Source organism: Colius striatus, chromosome 26 (genome assembly GCF_028858725.1).
Source record: "Colius striatus isolate bColStr4 chromosome 26, bColStr4.1.hap1, whole genome shotgun sequence".
Classification (NCBI taxonomy): domain Eukaryota; kingdom Metazoa; phylum Chordata; class Aves; order Coliiformes; family Coliidae; genus Colius; species Colius striatus.
In genome coordinates, this window is record NC_084784.1 from 3,814,360 (window position 1) to 3,834,953 (window position 20,594).

At 58.8% G+C, this 20,594-nt stretch overlaps 3 protein-coding genes across 13 annotated transcripts in view; all 3 read left to right on the forward strand.

The window, feature by feature from the left end:
- Nucleotides 1-50: 50 nt before the first annotated feature.
- On the forward strand, nt 51-7,303 carry RAB5B (RAB5B, member RAS oncogene family). Of its 3 annotated transcripts, XM_062015526.1 has the most exons (7): nt 288-2,267; nt 2,364-2,593; nt 3,951-4,230; nt 4,699-4,850; nt 5,061-5,183; nt 5,319-5,412; nt 5,744-7,303. In XM_062015526.1, the coding sequence occupies exons 2-7, from the start codon at nt 2,516-2,518 to the stop codon at nt 5,857-5,859; spliced, it is 843 nt and encodes a 280-aa protein (XP_061871510.1). In that variant the 5' UTR covers nt 288-2,267; nt 2,364-2,515; the 3' UTR covers nt 5,860-7,303. The 3 variants fall into 3 exon arrangements, with proteins under 3 accessions (XP_061871508.1, XP_061871510.1, XP_061871509.1); XM_062015524.1 differs by lacking the exons at nt 288-2,267; nt 2,364-2,593 and adding an exon at nt 51-150; XM_062015525.1 differs by having other exon boundaries at nt 288-2,593.
- A 206-nt stretch (nt 7,304-7,509) lies between these two features.
- Nucleotides 7,510-10,233, forward strand: SUOX (sulfite oxidase). The gene is made up of 4 exons (XM_062015523.1): nt 7,510-7,819; nt 7,971-8,014; nt 8,100-8,241; nt 8,694-10,233. The coding sequence occupies exons 2-4, from the start codon at nt 7,983-7,985 to the stop codon at nt 10,122-10,124; spliced, it is 1,605 nt and encodes a 534-aa protein (XP_061871507.1). The 5' UTR covers nt 7,510-7,819; nt 7,971-7,982; the 3' UTR covers nt 10,125-10,233.
- Nucleotides 10,234-11,011: 778 nt separating this feature from the next.
- Nucleotides 11,012-20,594, forward strand: part of IKZF4 (IKAROS family zinc finger 4) — a 28,082-nt gene continuing 18,499 nt past the window's right edge. For 6 of the 9 annotated variants that reach the window (XM_062015507.1, XM_062015512.1, XM_062015510.1 and 3 more), the window contains exons 1-3: nt 11,012-11,170; nt 17,459-17,545; nt 17,650-17,704. In XM_062015507.1, coding sequence (XP_061871491.1) covers nt 17,519-17,545; nt 17,650-17,704 — 82 coding nt within the window. In that variant the 5' untranslated portion in view covers nt 11,012-11,170; nt 17,459-17,518. The remainder of the gene's footprint in view (nt 11,171-17,458; nt 17,546-17,649; nt 17,705-20,594) is intronic. The other 3 variants (XM_062015508.1, XM_062015511.1, XM_062015519.1) reach the window with 2 other exon arrangements.

A 20,594-nucleotide genomic window follows, 5' to 3' on the forward strand; every position in this document is an offset into this window, starting at 1 on the left:
CGGAGGAAGAGGCGTGGCCTCCGCCCCGCTGCGCGGCGCCGATTGGCGGAGGCGCCCCTTAGTCCCGCCCCGCGCCAGGAGGGTTTGGTTGAGCCGCTGTTTGCGCGTTCGGGGCCGCGACGGCAGGGCCGGGCTGGGCCGGGCGCCGAGGTACCGGGCGGGGCGGGAGGCGGCGGCGGCGGCGCCGACGAGAGGGTCCCGGAGGGGCCCCGGGGCGGGATGCGGCGGCGGCGCCGAGGCCCGGGCGGGACTCGCGGCGGCGGGAGCGGCTGCAGGGCCTGGGGGCGGGGGCCGGGGCCGGGCCTCGCCCCTCCCGGCGCTGTCCCTTCCCGGGACGCGGCGGCTGCCGCCGGCCTTTGCGCCCTCCCCCACCCCGCCTGGGGACGACAGCCTTGGGGCGGCCTCGGATGACCGTCTCCCTGCGGCGCCGGGACGCGGCGAGCCCGGGCCCCTCGGGCGGGGCTGCGGGGGGTGCCTGCCGCGGGTCATGGGCCACAGCTCTGCGGGGTGGGGAGCGTCGGTCCGTGGGGCCCGTTCACCCCGCGGCGATTGCGTTGATGCCGCCGCTGTTGCCAGGCCGGGCCGCCCGCGTCCCGTCTGCCGGCCTGAGGCTGCAGCCTAGCATCGGCTGCCCGCAGCAGTTAGAGCGACGCGGGGGCCGAATCGCGAACGAAGAGAGACTCTGCGATCCCGCGTAGCAGCCCCGGCTCCCGCCTGGCGAGACCCAGCCGTCCGGGCTACCTGGCCCCCGCACCCAGTGACATGCACATGTGACACGGCTTCATCTGTGCCACCGATTTCCCCGCGATGGGGCTTCCTGGGCGCCTTCCCTGGGAACTGTGGCTTCCTGAGCAGTTTTAGGTTCAGAGGAGCCGTGCCTGAGGCCAGACGTGCCAGCTGGTCCATGGCTTGGCTTCTGGTTCTGGCCACCTCGAGAAAGGAGTGGGGGGCCTGCCCGGGCCTGGCACACAGGTCTCAGCCGAGGCTGCCCTAAGCTGGTGCCGAACTCGCAGGTGTGGGGTGGGAGCCACCAAATGGGTGGCAGATGGAGGGACCCAGTGCTGGATTGATACCTACTGTTCTCAGAAAAGCCAGTTGCCTCTCATGCAGGGCATCTCCTGCACTGTCACTGGACCAGTGCCCCAGGCTGTGGTGTCAGGCACGGCCGGGTCCCTCAAGTCTGGGCAGACGGTTCTGTGCTGGAGTGGAGCCCGAGTCCCTCTGGGGAGGACGAGAAGCTTTGCTAGGATGGCCTTGAGCATGTGCCAGAGCTATCATGGGCTGAAGCATGGGAGCACAGTGCAGGGCTGGAGCCCACCCCTCGGCTGGGACTGTGAACTGGCATTGCTGCGCAATGGCTCATGCACAGCCATGGGAATGATCAGCCTTTACGTGCCACGTGGGCAGGGGGAGAGCTGAGCCTCTCCAATGCTTTCATGTTACTGAGAGATCGGAGCTGGCTGAGCCCTGACATCCTAACGTGTCGTTAAGGAGTGATTCCTCACGACGAGGGCCACAGGGTGACTTTATACAACCCTCCTTGGCCTGTACCCTCTCAGACTTGCTCCTTGGCACCGACTGCTTGCATGGCAAATGCTGGTCTTGCTCCATAACTAGGGCTCCCCAGCACTTGTCTGGGCACCATCCAGATCTCACCAGAGCCCCGTGTGCCTCTGGATGGTTGCTTGAGTGTGATTGGGACATAGGAAAAGTATCACTGGCAACAGGAAAGCAGTTAGCCCAGACGAGCTGTCGCAACCCTGCCCAGCACAGGATGCACCTTCTCCCGTGTGTGGCTCAGCCATGGGGCTTGGCTGGAGCTGTGTGTTGGGCAGGTGGGTGAGACACGAGGAGGATGCAGGAGCATTTGGGATCCTGCCTGGAAAGGGTGTTTTGGGGTAGGTAGAGTGGGGCAGCCTTGAACTCCCTGAACCTTCCCAGGCACCAGACAGCCTGTTGCTGCCGCTGGCAGAGGCCTCTGCCAGGGCAGGCCACTGGCACTGTAGCAGGGTGGGAGGGAATTCGTCCCACAGGTTTTATAGCCCTGCTTGTGGCTGCTGGTTCTGGCCCCTTTGTGAATCTGGGAGCTTGTGATGGCTGATGATGGAAGGTGTGCCACTGCTCACCTGCACCGGGCCTGTCCCTTCCTGAGCCCTTCGCCCATGGGTGCCTGGCAATTCTTCCCTTCTAAGTAAGCACAGGATCTATTCTGGGTGCTCACCACACACTTCTCAGACTGCAGAGGGGACCTGGTGCTGTAAATCCCAGTGAGTCAATGGTGGAGGTCTGGCAGTGTTGTGGGGCTGAGTCCCTGCAGGGTGAGCTCTGCCCTGTGACACAGGGCTGGGCCCGGTTCTGCACAGGGCCTGTCCTCTGCGTTCATGGGGAGCCTGAGCTGCTGCCAAGGTGACACTGGAATCCAGCAGGTTGGGAAGAGCAGCTTTTGGAAGGGAAGTTGCCCTGAGGAAGGAGGGAGCCAGGCCTGGCTTGGGACCGGGGCTGTCACTCCTAGCCTATGGAAGAGACCAGCCCAAGCAGCGCAGGACTCAGCTGGAGGAGGAGAGTGAGATGGGAGTTGGAGGAAGTGAGGCAGGTCAGTTCCCAGAGCGTTTTCCAGCAGTGGTCGCTTCAGAGCTGAATGGTGTTTGCAGAAGGAGGCTGATGACCGAGCCGCAGGTGCAGAGCTGGTCCTTCAGCTTCTCCCTGTCACAGGCAGGGGGTGGCATTGAGTCTGTGCCAGTCCCCGTGAGCTGCAGATATGCAGGTACACCCATGAGTTGAGGGCCCCGGGGCTTCGTTTTACCTTAGCGGGAGGCGAGGGCAATCCCCTTCTCCTGGGAGGTCTGGGGATGGCCGGGTCAAGGTCCACGCCCTTCGAGTCCCACGGTTAGTGAGTATTTCCTGCTGTGCTTGATGTTTTGGCCCTGGCAGGTGGGGAAGGAGAACTGGCAACAAACAGCTTCCCTCTTGTCAGTTCTGGTCTCTGCCATCCTGGTCCTGCCTGAGGCTGCTGGGGTGGATTCATCTCTGCTGCAGCCCTGTGGCCTTGGGACTGGCATGAGGGAGAGTGAGATTAGCTCCTCAAGAAAAAGACAAATCCTGCTTTCTCTCACTTTCCCTGGTTGTGGAAACCACAGGAGCCAAAACTCCATCTGCCCAGTGACTCCTCGGCTCTGGTCTCATCTCTGAGCGCTCTCTCCCAGCACCCACCCTGTTGGCCTCGCAGGAGCTGTGCTGTTCTGGGTGCTGTGTGTGATCCTGTGGGTGTCTGGCTTCCAGCAGGCAGAGCTGGTGTCGGGACGGTGCTGCTGGGGCATGCGGCCAACTGCCTGTGGCCACAGAGGGGGACGCAGTCTGCACCACCTGCCCAACTGCTCCTGTCTGGGGTGGAAAACAAAACCAGGGATTAAATAATCCCCAAACAGGAGCTGAGGAGCTTTAAGCAGAGCTGGGGAGTTGCTTTCCACCCACTCCTGCTGGTGAGGAGGCAGCTGGAGCCGCTGTGGTGTCTCCCTGTGGCCTCCTGCTCCCCTCTGCCCCGGCTCCTGGCCCCTGGCTCCAGGTGGTGTGGTGTGCCGTGCCTGGAGCCGGCAGCAGGAGGGCTGGGAGGACTGCTGACTCACTCCCAGCCTGCTCAGCTGTGAGGATCCCGTCTGCCTGGCTCTGGATTAGCTCCTACCCACTGATCCACTATGTGATGATATCCCACTGGAGTTGAGGCTGTGAATCTCTGCGGTGTGCTGTGGGCACCTGGGGAAAGATCCCAGGCAGAGGAGACACCACAGGGAAAGACCTCATAGTGAGGAGAGTTTTCTAGCTGGAGGCAAGAGGAGTATTGCCTGCTGAGATTCAGCAGAGCATGTCTCCGTGCATGTGACATGGTGCCGGGGGGACATGGGCATGCTGCGCCGTGTGCATTCAGCACACCAACAGCTCTTTCCTCCTTCCAGGAGGGCCGAGTGGATCCAAGGGCAGGACCCTGTGCCCAGACCCTGCCTCGCGCCAACGCCTCGGTGCCTTCTGGGCTCTTCGGTTCGCAGGCGAGCGGCGCCAGCAGCAGCCGGGCCATGACCAGCCGAGGAGCCGCCAGGCCGAACGGGCAGTCCCAAGCTAGTAAAATCTGTCAGTTCAAGTTGGTGCTGCTGGGCGAGTCGGCAGTGGGGAAATCCAGCCTGGTACTGCGCTTCGTCAAGGGCCAGTTCCATGAGTACCAGGAGAGCACCATTGGTGGTGAGTGGGTGAGGGACACCCGTCGTGGTACCCCCATGCCCTTGGGTAACGCCCACGTCCCTGCGGCTTTGCCTCACGTCAGTTGTGTTTCCTGTCAAACGCTAGCCCGTGCCTGGTCCCCGGCCATCGCCCTGCATCCACTGTGTCAGCCAGCGCTAGCCACGTCCCCACGCCTTGTCCTAGGGTCTCGTGGTGGTGGCAGCGATGCCTCGAAGCAGGAGCTGCTGCTGATCCCCATAAGCACCGTGCTCATGTGGAGCAGTGGGATTCTGTTCTCAGCAAGCTGTGCTCGATGTAGCTAAGGGCTTGACTAATGGGCTCTTCCATCCAGCCAGAGCCGAGCCTGTCGCAGGGTCGGGGTGTGCTCGGGTCCACGTCCCTTCTGGGAGGGCTCCCCGCTGCCCGGGGGGTACCTGCTGGCTGTGAGGGCTGCCAGTGCAATGCTAACACCGTGTTCCCTCCCGACAGCGGCGTTTCTGACACAGTCCGTCTGCCTGGATGACACAACGGTAAAGTTTGAGATCTGGGATACAGCCGGACAGGAGAGATACCACAGCCTGGCCCCGATGTACTACCGGGGGGCACAAGCTGCCATCGTGGTTTATGATATCACCAACCAGGTAGGGACTCCTCCGTGCTCCCCAGCTGCCGGGTGCAGGGCACCATGGCTGCAGTGCCTGGGAGTGAAGGTTGCATGGTGCTGATGGTCTCTTAGGGTGGGTCTCTTAGGGCCATCTGCTTTGCCGTGTGAGGGAGGGGGGATCCCTCTAAGATGTCTACCTTGCAGTGCAGCAGTGGGACAAGCCTTGAGTTCCCACCTCTGCTCCTAGGAAACATTTGCACGGGCGAAGACATGGGTGAAGGAGCTGCAGAGACAAGCCAGCCCCAGCATCGTGATCGCCCTCGCAGGCAACAAAGCCGACCTGGCCAGCAAACGCATGGTGGAATATGAAGTAAGTGCTGGACCCAGGCTCTGTTGGGTCTGTGTGAGTTGCCCTGCCTGTCCCTGGTCCCTCTCAGTGCTGCTGCGGAGCTGTTGCCGGGGCCTCTGCCACCAGTGCCTCACACGCCATGCACGGCTCTTCCAGGAGGCGCAGGCTTACGCAGATGACAACAGCCTGTTGTTTATGGAGACGTCGGCCAAGACAGCGATGAATGTGAACGACCTCTTCTTGGCCATCGGTGAGGCTCCAAGAGTGGCCGGGAGCGGGAGGGGAAGGGGCTCTGCTTGGGGTGCAGCTTCCTCTGCCCAGAGCTTTTTGGGAGGCTGAACAGGGTTGATGCCGTCCCACCCTCTGGTGAGCGTGGCTTCTCAAGCCGTGGCGGCAGCTGTGCTGTGGCGCTGCTGCCGGCGCCCGGCACTCAGGCGGATGCTCAGCGCGGGAGCAGCTGGAAGGGAAGCAGCACTGTGCTCTGTCCCACCTGGCAGCGCGTGGCCTCCAACGCACTCCAGACCAGGGTCCTGCCAGGTCCCCGTCCCGCTGCCACTACCTTGCCTGTCTTCCCCCTCCAGCCAAGAAGCTGCCAAAGAGCGAGCCCCAGAGCACGAGTGGAGCAGCGGGCAGGAGCCGAGGCGTGGACCTGCACGAGCAGAGCCAGCAGAACAAGAGCCAGTGTTGTAGCAACTAAAGGGCGCTTGTGCCTGCGCCAGAGGAAGAGCTAAGATATAACCTCCATCCCCGTCCACCACACCTCACCTCCATAACGGCACGCCGAGAAACCCGTTTGAACCAGAACCCTCCCCAGAGCTCCCTCTAACTGCACTTTTTAACGCTTCGAAACCACCACCGAGACACCTGTTACACCCTCCTGAAGGCAGTGGAACTAGATCAGCCGGGGACTTAACTTCCAAAACAAACCAAACTCTTCTTCACTTTGTATTATAGGTGCAAATAGCGACCGGATATCCCGATTTCTCTCTCATCCTCCCCACTCTCCCACCTCCCTCTCTGCTCTGGTCAATCTGGGTTCCCGTTAATGTCTCCCCATAGAGCAGGGGTGGGGAGGGACTGAGGAGGCAGCAGCTTTGTCCTCAACGGTTCACATTGTGGTGATCCCACGGGAACCAGAGACCTCTGGAAAATGCCAGATTTTTCCAAGGGGATCTTGTTAATTTTTGTTTTTCCCTCCTGTTTCTGCTGTTTGGCAGTTGGGGGACAGGCAGGGACGGGGAGGAAAGCTGCAGTGTCCTTAATTTCTTCCTAGGTGGCCTTTTTTGCTGAGTGCCTGGGCGCTTTTCTTAAAGGGAGGGGGACAGCGAGGCAGCAGCCCAGACCCCAAGCCACCATTGCCATGAAGCCACAGTGGGTGACCCTTCCCCACCTTCACCCCTCAACTCCAGCGGCGCCAGACCTGCTGGTCCCTGCTCTTGCTCTTCAGTTGATTCCCAGCCCGTGGCGGCCGAGGGTTGTCTCCAGTTCGCACTTTAGTGAGGGAAATGTCCTGTGAACGAGCACCTTGAGTTTTCTTTTCCGTCCCATTGGGCCCAAGCCCACGGAAGGGCAAAGGGAGCGAATGTGCTGGTTTTGTTCTGCCTCTGCTTTCTCCAAGGCTGGGGAAACCCTCGGTGCCGGTGCAGCTGTGCTCGGAGAGTTGGGACGTTTTCCAAGAGCTGTTTCAGTGGGTCCCAGTAGCTGAGCAAAAGGGTCGCACAGAGGTACCTGCCCCTTCGCCACTCCTGAACCCCCTGGCAGAGACAGGTGGCTCTGGTCAGGGTGCTACAGCCCGAAGAAAGGGGCACCTTGATGGGGATCCCCAACGGGTCCCAGCTCTGCCACTGGTGCTTGCTGGGCTGAGGCCACATCCTGTCGCTCCCCGTGCTGACACCGTAAGGCCTCACCATCATCTGGCCCAAACCCTGGATGAAACGAGGACACTGCAGCTTTTCTCACTCTTTTTCTTCTGCTTCTTTGATAATTATGACTGGTTTTCTTTTTCTTTTTGTGTTGCTTTGAGCAAACTCCTCCATTGCATTTAAATAACAATCATGGTAACAGAACTCGCAGCTGATTTACCGATGTATTTAATGTAAGTAAAACCAAACCACAAAGGAAAAAAAAAACAGTAAAAGCAACCCCTGTGTGTGCTCAGGGAGGGTCTTTGGGGTGGGGAGGTTGAGTTGGTGGCCATCTCCCCCAGCTGTTGGCAGCGGGCAGGAGCCGTCTCCAGCTCCGGCCTGGTGCCAGCAGCCGGTGTCAGGCTCTAGCCCTGCCCTGATAGCGCTTATCGGAGCACCCAGCTGGGTGCGGATCCCGGTTGCTGGCCGCCGCCCGCCCAGGGAGAGGAACAGGAGGGAGCCCGGCTGGCTCCGTGGAACGGCGCTGGCACCGCTGGCCCTTCAAACCCGAGCTGCGTGACCCCCTGTAGGCAGCGCCCCGCGCTCTCCCGGCGGTTGCCCGTTTAAGGGCCGGGGCCGTTGTCCCTTGCGGCTCCGCCCCGCGCCCCCCCGCCGCGCCTTAGGCCACGCCCACGAAGCCCCTCGGGGCGGGGAGAGGCGTGACCAGCGGCTCCCCCCCACCCCTGGCCACGCCCCTCGCCCCTCTTAAAGCGGCAGCGGCGGCGGGAGCGCGCGCCCGGAGCCGTTACGCAGGTGCGGGGGAGGGGACGGCTCGGGGGCCGGGGGGCGACGGCGCGAGGAGCGGGCGGAGATGCCCCGCACAGGTCCCCGGGACCCGCTTTCCCCGGGGCCGCGAGGATTCCCCCGGTAACGGTGTCCGCTGCAGCCGCTGTTTTCCGCGCAGGTTGCCGCCGCGATGCTGCTGCTTCGAGCCGTCGCCGGGCGCAGGTACGAGCTGCCCTGTCGGGGCTCACCGCGAACCCCGCTGCCTTCGCCTCTCCCCACCCTGGTCTCAGCTCCACTCGCCCCGCAGGTTCCTGCCGCTGCCCCGTCGCAGCTGCTCCCGCTTCCCCTCCGGCGGCCCGGCCCTCGGGGGACGGCGGGGAGCGGCCCCGGTGCTGGCGGCGCTCCTGGGCCTCGGAGCCGTCCTGGCCTACGGAGAACGGCGGCGGCGGGTGAGCGGGAGTGGTGGGGACACTGAGCGGGAGGGAGGAGGCCGAGTCCTGGGGAACGGGGGGGAAATAACGGGAGAGTGAGGTCCCGGCACTGGGGCGCGGGTGCTTAGTCCTGGAAGAGTGGCACTGGGATGCTCAGATCCTCCGGGGGCAGACAGCCCAGGGTCCTTCTCGGGGGCGGGGGCAGCACTGGGGTACTGGATCCGGGGCTGGGTGGCAGCACTGGGATGCTCGGATCCACTGGGACAGACCCCTGCATGGCCCATATCTGGGATGGGGGCAGAGCAAGGTCTGTCTTGAGCAACGGAGGACAGGGTGTCACACATCTTCCCCTCCCTGCCCTGGCCCCCAGCTGCAGGTCACCATGCCAGGGTGCAGGTTTTAGGGGGAGACACCCCAAGGGAGAAGACTATGGGTGCAGTGTTCCTGCTGATGAGGCTGGGGTTCTCCAGGGTGCCCAGGCGGCCCAGGCTACCCCTGCACCTCGCTGCCCACTGTACACACGGGAGGAGGTGAGGCGGCACCGCACCCCCCAGGACCGTGTCTGGGTAACCCATGGCACTGAGGTCTTTGACGTCACCGACTTCGTGGAGCTGCACCCTGGAGGGGCTGACAAGTTGCTGCTGGCAGCTGGTGGAGCCCTGGAACCTTTCTGGGCCCTCTATGCTGTCCACAACCAGCCCCATGTCCTGGAGCTGCTGCAGGAATATAAGGTGGGGGAGCTGAGCCCTGATGAGGTGCCACCAGCTCCAGCTGCCAACCAGGATCCCTTTGCCAAGGACCCTCCCCGGCACCCCGGGCTGCACGTCAACAGCCAGAAGCCGTTCAATGCAGAGCCACCAGCAGAGCTTCTGGCTGAACGCTTCCTGACACCCAATGAGCTCTTCTTCACCCGCAACCACCTGCCAGTGCCAGTGGTGGACCCTGGGTCCTACCGGCTGCAAGTGGAGGGGCCGGGGGGCCGGGCGCTCTCGCTCTCTCTGGCTGAGCTGCGCAGCCGCTTCCCCAAGCACGAGGTGACGGCCACACTGCAGTGTGCCGGCAACCGCCGGTCAGAGATGAGCCGTGTCCGGCCCGTCAAGGGGTTGGCGTGGGATATCGGGGCCATCAGCACAGCCCGCTGGGGTGGTGTGCGCCTGCGTGATGTCCTGCTGCATGCTGGCTTCAGGGAGGAGCAGGAGGGCGAATGGCACGTCTGCTTTGAGGGGCTGGACGCTGACCCTGGGGGAGCCCCCTATGGAGCCTCCATCCCCTATGGCCGTGCCCTCAGCCCAGCTGCGGATGTGCTGCTCGCCTATGAGATGAATGGCGAGGAGCTGCCCCGTGACCACGGCTTCCCCTTGCGAGTGGTGGTTCCTGGCGTGGTGGGTGCCCGCAGCGTCAAGTGGCTGCAGCGTGTGTCTGTCAGCCCGGCTGAGAGCCCCAGCCATTGGCAGCAGAACGACTACAAGGGCTTCTCCCCGTGTGTGGACTGGGACACAGTGGACTTCACGACTGCACCCGCCATCCAGGAGCTGCCAGTGCAGTCGGCCATCACCCACCCACGCGCCGGGGCGGCGGTGCCAGCTGGGGAGCTGACGGTGAAGGGCTATGCCTGGAGCGGAGGCGGGCGGGAGGTGGTGCGGGTGGACGTCTCACTGGACGGCGGCCAGACGTGGCAGGTGGCGCGGCTGGTGGGCGAGCGGCCAGCGCCGGGGCGTGCCTGGGCCTGGGTGCTGTGGGAGCTGCCGGTGCCGGTGGTGGCGGGGGCCGAGCTGGAGATCATCTGCAAGGCAGTGGACAGCAGCTACAACGTGCAGCCTGACACCGTGGCGCCCATCTGGAACCTCCGTGGGGTCCTCAGCAACGCCTGGCACCGCATTCACGTTACCGTCAGCCGCTGACCGTCCTGGCGGCTTTCCCCGCTCGTCTGCAGCCGCTGTGGCTCAAAGGTCGCTGCCTTTTACAGCCCCTGATGTGTGAAAGTGGCTCCATAAAGATTGCGCAGTTTTATGAACTTGGTGGTTTCCTGGGGCAGCGCGAGGGCACCGCAGCCATAGCGGGAATGGGGGGGGCAGCCCTGGGAGACCCCTGCAGACCTCTGGCCGCACAGATTGGCTGCTATGGGGCCCTGATCACCCCGTAAGGCTCCCTGTGGGACCCTGTGACCTTATATAACCCTCTGACTCTATGGGACCCTGTGACCCTACATAGCCCTCGACCCTATGGGACCCTGTGACCCTATGTAACCCACTCACCCTATGGGCATTTATGCTATGACCCTACAGCCTCGAGGATTGCTCGGGACTCCACAGCTGCTCTATGAGCCCCACCCCTGCTTCTCCAGGCCTTGTAGAGCCCCCTGGCCCTGCACAGCCCATCTGTCCCACAGGGCCCCACTGGCCCCACGGAGAGCCCCCTCCACTCATGGTCGTCCCTTGGTGGCTGCCTGGGGCGTGTCCCCCGCCTGGGTCCCGCTGTGCGCGGGGTGGGGGGCGTGTCTTGGTACCTCTGGGTACTGGAGCCCGTCTCCGCCGTATAGGTTATTGATCGGCTATCAGCTGCCGATTACCGGCCCAGCTAAGCACCCCGTGGTCTATCGATGCCCTCGGTGCTCCGCTGCCTACCCCTGGGGAGTCGGCGGCCTCTCGATGCGCCGGCGCTCGACTGAGCCCCCCACCCCCCCGCCAGTGCTGGCCCATGGCAGCCGCGGCGCCCCCCCCCCCGGCGGCTCGAGGGCGTCGGCGCTCGGCTACGCGGCCTGGCTGCGCGCGGGGGCCGGAAGTGGCTCGGGGCCGGCGGGGGGGCTCGGGCCCTCCTCAGGTGAAGCCGCCACCGATGGAGCCGCCGCCGCCGAGAGCCTGAGCCCCCCCCCCCCCCCGCCGCTCCCCACGCCCTGCGGCCGGGCCGGGCCGGGCCGGGCCGGGGGGGCTGTCCCCGAGACCCGCCGGTGAGAGGGGGCGCGGGCGGGGCGGGGGCAGCAGGCCGGGGCCGCTGGCCGGGGCGGGGGGGCCGCGGGGTGTGACCGGGGCGGGGGGCGGCTGTCGAGGACGCGATGGGGCCGGCTGGGGCCACAGGTCCTGCGGGAGGGCAGGGAAGCTCGGCTGGCGAGTCGCCGTAGGGATGGGGGCTGCGGGAGCTGCCCTGGGGATCGGGGGTCTCTTCGGCGGGGGGCGGCTCGAAGGGGAGACTTGTGACACCGGCTGGGGGTGTCCGTCTCCTCGGGCTCGTGTCTCGGAGCGTCTCGGTTGTGAGCGAGGTCTATCCGTGGGGGTGGGGCGGGGAGCAGAAGGCGTTTTGGGGCGGTATGAGGCTCCTGCGGGGAGCGGGGGGCTGCTGTGGCGGTGGGTGCCAGGGGCTGTGCCCCGAGATCTTCCCTAAGCCCATTTCCTCTAGGGTGGCTGAAGGACTGTAGTCGGCCCGGGATGGGCAGCGTGTCCCTCCTTGCAGGGGTGCAGCCCCAAAACTGGAGGCACCTCGTTGCTTCCCTTGCTGGGACGGGGGTGTGGGGGACTCTGTCTCAGTGCTGGAGCAGCGCAGCCAATTAAATGACATTTCTGGGAAACAATGGACTTCACCAGAGCGATGGTGTTGGAGACCGTGGGCATCTTCTGCAAAGTTCTTGTGCTTTTCCCATCTCTGTTCTCCGGAGAGATCCGTCTGCTCGTGTTTGGGATCTTTGGGATTGCTCCCCGCTGCTTTCCTCCCTTCTCTGCCTGTTTTATGGAGCTCCAGGTTGCTGGAGTGAGACGATTAGAGGACATCTCTTTGGGATTTTAGGGTGAGCCTTTTTCTGAGCACTGTTCTTTCTCTTTTAATGCACCTGTGCCGGCAGCTGTGAGCACAGGGTTGCTGTGGGCACTGCTTTTTGGGTGACACTGTCAGCTGCAGGTGATTTCCCTGACTGGCCCATAAATGCCAGAGGCTCCTCTCTGGTTGTGCGATTGAGATGCTCAGCTGTGGGGTCTCACTCCCCCATTTTCATACCATTCTTCCCTCTGTGCAGAGGGAGGCACGGTAATGGGCAACACGTGGCCCTGGCAGTGCCAGGGAGCCTGCAGGGAGAAGCAGAGAGTGGGTGCGAGTTCCTCAAAACATCCTGGACTCCTTTCCTCTTGATCTCCTCCTGAAGAGAGGCTGCAGTGCCAACGGGCAGGTCGTTCTGCTGGCACAGGGCACAAGCATGTCTGTCACTAGTCCCAAATGGGGGCTTTGTGCTGATGCCTGATGTGATGACCCCATGGTGGTTGCTCCAGAGGCTCTGGAGGGACACAGGAAGAGGTGGTGGCAGCTCTGGGGGAACTTTTGGTCCAGTGCTGCTACTGGCAGCCCAGCTGTAAACTTGTCATGGCTTGTGGTTGCTCCTGGCAGTCTCAGCTCCTGGGTACGTGATGGGCACCTGGGGCCTGTGCTGTCAGCATGGGGAGGTTTCCTCGGGCCCTGGTGCTTTGGCTGAGCAGCGTCCCCGTGCTGAGCTTTGCTTCAGGAGGAGGCCACTGTCCGTGGGGTGAGGGTGGTTGTTGAGAAGCTCGCAGGTACCTTCTGGTGGTGTATCAGGCAAAAGAAGGACTGCCTGTGTCTGCCAGTGGCACCCTGCACCCTCAGCTTGGGTGGGAGCTGTGCCGGGGTCCACGGGGAGGGTGAGCCGTGTCCTGGGCAGCAGAGCCAGCCGAAACTGTGTAATGGGCTTTGGCCTCACCTTGACTTTTACTTCTAAGTACTTCAGGGAAGCAAGTGGCCTTGATGAGCTGATGTGACAGAGGGGGCTCTGGAGAGTCACTGTTCAGGGAGCTGCAGGGCTGGGAGTGCTAGCTGTGTTTGCATGTCAGTGGCTTGCACTCCGGATGGGAATCGTGGGAGCCAGCATGGGCTCTGCACCTGGGGACAGAGTGGGGTTATCTGAGGGCAGCGGGCCAGGCTGGGCACAAGGAGGGAGCGCCCAGCAGAGGATTCATTTTTCTGTGTTCTCAGTGGATCGATTCCATTTAAAATGTGTGTAAGCGTTGGTAGCGATGTCAGGCTGCAATAGGATTGACAGAACAGCACAGCTTCACTTCTTAAAGGGCAGAGGCTCTTTCCTGCAGTCTGTATCTGTCCCTCCATCCAAGCAAGCACCGAGGAAAGAGATTCTCTTTACTCCGTTTGCTGCCAGGGATTCTCCTGAAAGATCCTTTCATCTTTTGCAGGCTCAGTGGTGGCTCAGGGTTGTTATTTATTTGTGTTGTGGTGATGCTCAGAGGGCACAGCACAGGTTTGGTGCTGCACAAAGGCACAGTAGAAGATGACTTTCCAGTTTGCTTTGAATTAAAACTTTACTGAAGTCTTGGGATCTTGGGAGCACGTTGAAGTTGAAGATTACACACTGTGCTGGTCTACAGCGCTTTTCCCATCAGCAGGCTTTTAAACAGAATTAGATCAACAAGCGGGAAAGGCTTGAGGACTATTGCCTGCAGGCACCTGAAACGTGGTGTTGTCTGGGGACCAAGCAGCTGTGGGGGTCATGGTGGACAGTGCCAGATCTGTCTGTGATTTGGGAGCTGCGACGAGGCCGGGCTCGCACAGACAGGTGCAGCAGCCTTGCTATCTCTGGACAGTGATGAACCCCTGTGCAGTGCTGAGCACTGTGCTGCCAGAAGCTTTTCTTCCTATCCCTAAAGCAGTGACATTAGACCATGCTCGTTGCCTGTCTTTCACCAGTGCTGCAGGGTGATGCTTCACTCCGGTGCAGCCTTCATTGTAAACGGCAGAGGAGACAGAACATCTCTCTCTAGCTCAGCTGTTCATAGTTAAATAAATCATACGTATCACAAACATAGAAATTGTCATTTGTATATGTGTATTTCAAATAATCTATTTCAAAATATGGAAACCACGGGAACAGTTTAACAATGGATAAAACGTTAGAGAGCTGGAGCAGCTCAGCATTGAGTTGGGGGTCGCTTGCAGGACCAGGGGCTCTTCATGACCACAAGCCCCCGTGCCGGGTTTTGAAGTGTTTCCAATAACATAAACATTTGAGGTTTTGGAGGCCAGCTCATTCAGTGTCCTTCTGTTTCCAGCAAAGGTGGGAAAAAAAAATGTCCTTGCACTGGAAAATAAACAGTGGCTAATGGAAACAATGTCTGGGAAAGAGAAACTGCAGAGACCTTTTACGGTACCCTGCAGGAGGCCTGAAGATTTTCACCCCGAGCTGGGCTTTCCCCTGCTGACGCTGCTTCTCTGCTGGCCACGGGCTTGCTGCACCCGGTCCTGCCAGTCCGGTCATCCTATGGCGGGTCGGTGGGGATGCAAGAGCCAGTCCAGAGGGTGCTGGAGTGGTGTCTGGGGAACGTTTGGGGCAGCAGAAGCAGAACATTCCTGGGACTCATGTGTCTGCACGCTGAGCGCCTCACCGGAAGCAATCGCTGCCTACAAGCCTTGCTGCTGGACCTGTGGAGAAATGGGTCAGATCAAAGGGTTTTCATGTTTCTGGACAGTTTCTGTACTGGTCTGGCAGGAGCTGTGGATTTACCCCTTATGGGGGCTGGTGTTGTCATCTTAACAATAATCTGGGAGACACTTGGGTGTAGTCAGGATGGAGTGTCTTTTCTTGCCATTGTGGTGTCTGGAAATGGATCTTTGTCACTCGTGCCAAGTGTTCAGAATTGTTTCACCATACTTGAGGTATAACTAGAAGTACTGGGGAGAAAATGAGTGGAGAAGAAAACAGGATGGCATTCCTACCAAACACAAGACTTGGTGGGGGCTAGAACAGGCTCAGGAGGCAGGTGGTGAGGGCCACGTATGAGAAGGTACATGGAAGCAGCCTGTGGCATGGGACCCGAGGAACTTTTCTCATGTCTCTGGCGTATTTCTACCGTCCCAGGAAAAAGCAAATGCCCTGCCCCTCTCCCGGAGCTGGAGGGGCACCCGGGCCTGGCTGCCTTCACAAGCCTGTGGTTGATAGCACAAAGAACCTTCACCAATTTTGTCCTGTCGGGGTTTTAAATTGGGCTAGTTCTTTATATTTTTTTCCTTGAGTGTTACCACTTGGGGAAAAGTCCTGATTTCAGAAGGGAAGGGAGTGCCAAGCTGAAGGCACCGTGCTCTAATTTTATTGTGCTTTTCTGTCCAATTCCCAAGTTGATGATCACACCTGAAAGTCGGAAAGAAGAGACAGAGGCGTGCTCTCTGTGCCTCACGCTCCCAAGCGTGGAGGTTTAACCCCCTGTCCGGGCCCTTCCTGTGCTGCCTGAGCTGGACTCCCCTCCAGAGAGAGGACGAGCACTGTGTGTCAGGCTGGGGCTCCACTCAGACGGGGATTGGCGTGAGATTCCTTTCCTCAGGGAGATGGAGGGCGGCTGTTAGTGGTGCATGGAGGGGGCCGACGTCGTTCTCGGTTGTGCCGGCACTGAGCAGGGATGAGCCGATGCCATGTCCTTGGAAGCAGCCCCTCTCGCTCAGGGATGTGTTTTCACCTGAGACGTGATGTGAGGTTTTGTTGTTTTGGCCTGTTTTGGCCATGCAGCCTTTTTGCTGTGCTTTTCAAAATCAAGAGGACACTGGGGACAAATGAGGTGTTTTCTGTCGGAAGAGTAGCGATGGGCCGTCGTTTCCACGAGCTGTAGGTTCAAGTGAGCAAGCTGCTTGTTTTAATTTGTAATTTTTAACATTGCAGTTCCTGTTTACGAGGCCTCACACTCCACCAAAGTTACAGAAAATAACCACTGACACAGGTCTTCTAAAATGCTCCCGGTGTTTTTCTTTGGGTCCTCTTTTAAAATGCAAAGAACTCGTCTCTCTTATTGTGCATCTGGGGTTAATGTTCATGAGCCGTGTGCATGAGTAGGAAGTAGGAGTTACAGAACTGGCTCCTCAACTCAATTGTATTTGGCTGGTTATTAGCTGATTAGTTAATTAACTTCATGTTCTTGCTGTCTACTGCCTGTGGCTCAGGGACAAATGCTGGGATCCTGCTTGTCCTTGTCCTCAGCCACGAGCCTGAGGTGTGATGCTGGTGGCGCCTCATCTCGTGTGTTCACTTGCGATGCTCATTGGGCAGCTGCTTGTCTTTTTTGCTTGAAATGTCATTTTTTTCTAGAGTTTCTGCAGGCTACAGGAGAGAAGGGGCTTTCTAAATCAAGTTGATTTTTATTAGCGTGCTGTGCTGCCATTTGTGGGAAGCAGATGGATCTCTGAGCGGGTGCGTGTAACACGGAAAAGCAAAATTACAGGTTCAAGAGAAATAAAGCTGCAGGATGCATTTTAAACCATAGTTCCTGCATAACCCTGTGCTCGGGAGAGAGTTTTCAACCTAAATGATTTTCGTTTCAGGAAGTTAGTATCTCTGCTTACCTCGAGTGGTGTGTTGCCAGGAGCAAGGCTTTTACATCTTGGTTCATTCAAGATATAGTTGCTGTTTAAAATCTGCACTGTCAGAAGGGAGAGACTGATTTCTTTTGGCTTGGAAAAGGTGCTGAGGTCTCCTAGAATGCCTCACCAGCTACTTAAGAAATATAGGGGAAAATGACCATCATCGCCACTGCTTGTGTGTGGTTGCACTGTGCAAGCCATGTTGATTTTCCTTCTCGAGAAGACAATTCATCTCCTCAAATGACTGTTTTTTTAAATGGTTCTTTGCAGAAAACGCTCTGTTTCAGGCCCTATCAGATGCCAATTAGAGCCATCTCTAAACAGCAAAACTCTTGTTTCTAAAGTTGGCTTGTTTTGTTTTTTAAACAGCCAGTGTAATTGACAAATAAAACTCATTTGAATGTATAAAATGTTCATTATCTCTGTGGGATGCCAAGCACCAAAGGTATGGCAGAGTTCCCTTTTATTTTGACGTGGTCTGGGAGCGGCTGTTGGCAGGCTGCTCAGCAGAGCGTCCAGTGGCGTTCAGTTTCACAGTCCCAGCCCCTGACTCTTCCCATTGATGAAATGGCTCTGTGCATCCCGAGCTCGAGGCTGCATCTCCTTGCTGCCACGTTGGGCACAAGCACGTGTCAGCAGCTGTCTGTCTGCCTGGACCCGTGACTCTCCAGCTGTCAGCTGTCCCAGGGGAGCTGGGAACTGCCCTTCTCTCGTCTCTGCACGCTTTGAGTGTGTCTGGTTTGGCTTTGAGAGCTAATGCCACTTCTGGGGTGGTGGTGGTCTGTGTGCGGGGCGTGGAACCCTCCGTGTTTGCCGTGGTGTTCGTCTGCTGCGTTGCTGTCAAGACCACTGCTTGCTGCAGGTGTTGGCATTGACTTTCCAACAGGAGGGCTTGGGAAGCACCGCTCAGATACGGGAGGGTCGGTGTAGTCCATTGGAGTTTGCGATGCTGGTGGTGTTAAAAGAGCCTGGGGTGAGTAAATCTGCTCCGAGAAGCTACTGGTCAGTTTTAGTGGAGGAGGAGAGTTGAGCTGCTTCTGGAGGATAACTCTGACTGAGCTCTGCTTTCTCTTTCAGCAAAATACCTTAAAGATGGATATAGAAGACTGTAATGGACGATCTTACATATCTGGTATGTCTGATCCTGATTTTTGCCAACTCTTGGGGGTTGACAGCATGTGTTAAGTTGCTCGGTCTCATCCTCTGCTTTGCCTGAGGATGTGCTGCAGATTGAGCATTGGGGAGTATTTAGAGCATCAGCCTGTCTTAAGTGTCCGAGAAGTGTTAATGCCCATGGCAGAATAAACAAGTAATTAAGGAAACTTAATGTGCCTAGACTGAGCCTTGGAAGCTGAGGAGCTTGTGTCCTACCCACTGACCCAGTGGCACACCAGCGGTGGGTGGAATTTCAAGCCTTGCTGCGAGCTGCAAGGAAATGCAATGGCTTTCCAGCAATGGCTGCTCAGTCCCAGCACCAAAAGGTCTGGGGGGGCTGGTCCTTCCTCTGAGGCTCCTGGCTGTGCTCACAGGATGGGTGGTTCAGTCCCACTCTGCAGTGTGCCCAATGCTTGGTGCCAAACCAGGACTGGACGCAGTGTGGTGTCACCTGCAGGTGATTCCAGCCATGTGCCTTGCTAAGTCCAGAGCTGTTGTGCAGCAGTGAGTGATGAGGTTAAACCCAGGCTTTATCGAGACATAGAGCTGTGAAATGTCCAAGAGGAGATGAGGAGGTGGCTTGGGCTAGGCTAGACCTTGGTGTCTGCACACCTGACTGCTCTAAGCAGTCGAAGGTGTCTTGGACCAGAGCTGCCATGCAGGGGGTCACAGCCTCGGTGACCATGTCCAGGCAGACCCCAGAAGCACTGAGGAGATTGAGATTATCCAGTCACCTGCAGAAACCTTGCTTGCAGCCCATGTGGGTTGTAGGTGAGAGTTGATTTGTTAGGATTTGTTCTTATCTCTGGGGCACCTGGTGTTCGGGTGTGAAAACATCTCAGTTGTCCACCTTTGCTCTGGAGAAGAGGGGGATTAGTCCAACCCCATGTAAATTTACAAGTGGCAAAGCCAGGAGAAACTGGTGATTACCTCCTAATCTGGCCCCAGCGACACAAGAGGCAGGAGGACATCTCTCTGTGAGTCCTGTGAGCAGGAGGAGCTGGGGGGATGCCAGGGATGAATGGCTCAGCAGGGATGAAGGTCGGGAGTTGAAGTGCATCGGAGGGGAGAGAGGACCACGGCTGTTGTAAGGAACAGTTGCGGTGGCCGGGAGTTGGTGCCCTGACAGAGCTGCGAGGGGACCTTGCACAAGTCACGTTACATCTTACCTGTCCTGGCAGAGGATGCCCTTGCAGTTATTGTGTGCTCTTTCTTTCTGTGAAGACTTCCTCTGACCCTTGGAGAGTCTCTGCTCGGGTTAGATACTTGGCTCTTCTGCAGGTGTTCGCTGCAGTTTGCTGCTCGGGTTTTGGTTGCTGCATGCCTCCGCTCAATAACAAAATGCTTCCCCGAAGCCAGGAGCCAGCCGACCGCGCAGTGCCAGGGCGGCCGCCTGCTGAACACAGCTGTTTTCGTTCAGCTTTCTGCTCAGTGGGACCACTTCCACCCAGCACTTACTGCTGTCCTCTGGCAGAGTTTGGAGACGCCTGGGTGTGCTCTATGTGGAGGACAGTGTCCGCAGCGGAGCCGTGGCTTTGGTTTTCCTTGGGGACTCCGAGAGTGAACCTTCCCTTTTCCCTGTGGCCCCCGTGGCATGACCACATTTCCCCATGATCGTGGAGGTGCTACAGTCCAGAAGGAAGGTCTGAAAGGAAGCAACAGAAAAGGCCCATCTCTCTTGGTGCAGCCCAATTCCCCTGTGGGGTGTGTGGGAGCTGTCAGTGCTGGAAGTCCAGGACACCCGAGATTTAAACAACTCCTGGAATCTGGATAGAAAGAGAATAGTTAAAGGATGGGAGAAGGGACCAGCAGCATCACAGCAAGTTTGTGGGACCATTTCTGCTAGAATGGGCTTTCTCTTTGGAGTTCCCTGGCACTGGTGAGTGAAGCCTCTTCTGCCCAGTCTGTCAGCCTGGCCTGGGGGTCGGGGCAGGCCTCACAAAGATCAGCTAATCCTTAGGGTCAGGGTCAAGGCTTGACAATTAGCTGCTTCAGGTTGCTGAGCTGCTGGGGATCTGAAATGACTAGAGGAGACGAACAGCAGAGCTCTCGAAACTTATTTCTGGGAAATATGTTTAATTACATGAACTCTTAAAAAAGCAAAAGTTCACATTCATCAAGTAGCAGGGTAAAGTCTTCATGAAGGTGAAATAGCTTTTCTCCTTTGAATTCTTTACAGGAAAATAAGTCAGTTTTGAAACAGCTCTGGTAGAGACCGTCAGTACTCCAGAGGGGTAGCAACAAGGTGGAAGTGGGCAAGGGACCTCTCCATGCTGCATGCTGGTTCCTCAGGCAGCACTTCCTCAGCCTATAAATCCTTCTGTAGATGCTTCACCCCAAAAAAAGAGCATTTGGGTGGTGCAGATAACAGCATTGCTGCTCTCTGCTTGTGTCAGTCTGCCTGTGGGGTGGCGTCGCCGTTTCACAGGTGATTGGAAGGGCTGAGCACCTCGGTCTGTTCGAGCTGGCATGGCACACTTAAGGGGACACATCAGAGCAGTCTCATCAGCCACCCTGGCCCAGACAGGGTAGATCAGGTCCCTGTCCCACCCTTGTTCCAGTCCCCTCAGAGGTCTGCTTCTGTTTCTTCTGCGTCTGTGTGTGTGTGAGGCTGGTGGAAGGCAGGGGGTGTTTTCAGGCCATGGCTCTCCCAGCTCTGCCAGGTCTCTGCTTTTTTATCCTTTCTTATTTGGATTCTGGGCACTTGAGAACAGGGTTAAATGCTCTCAGCTCCTTGGATAACTGGGCTACAGACAAGCGATCTGTCTCGTGTCTGCCGTTCAGATTTCCATTTGTTGTTTTTAGAGCAAATGAAATGTGACCCAATATTTCCTGAAATCTCAAGCCTGAAAAGTTATCAGAAAGGA

What these genes read in the sequence shown, in the direction of transcription:
- SUOX (XM_062015523.1), top strand. Translation starts at nt 7,983, where the DNA reads ATGCTGCTGCTTCGAGCCGTCGCCGGGCGCAG. An exon ending in CGAGCCGTCGCCGGGCGCAG is followed by an intron (nt 8,015 to 8,099) that starts GTACGAGCTGCC and finishes CTCGCCCCGCAG; the next exon opens with GTTCCTGCCGCTGCCCCGTC. An exon ending in ACGGAGAACGGCGGCGGCGG is followed by an intron (nt 8,242 to 8,693) that starts GTGAGCGGGAGT and finishes GGGGTTCTCCAG; the next exon opens with GGTGCCCAGGCGGCCCAGGC.
- RAB5B (XM_062015525.1), top strand. Translation starts at nt 2,516, where the DNA reads ATGGAAGAGACCAGCCCAAGCAGCGCAGGACTCAGCTGGAGGAGGAGA. An exon ending in CCAGGAGAGCACCATTGGTG is followed by an intron (nt 4,231 to 4,698) that starts GTGAGTGGGTGA and finishes CCCTCCCGACAG; the next exon opens with CGGCGTTTCTGACACAGTCC. An exon ending in CGACCTCTTCTTGGCCATCG is followed by an intron (nt 5,413 to 5,743) that starts GTGAGGCTCCAA and finishes TTCCCCCTCCAG; the next exon opens with CCAAGAAGCTGCCAAAGAGC.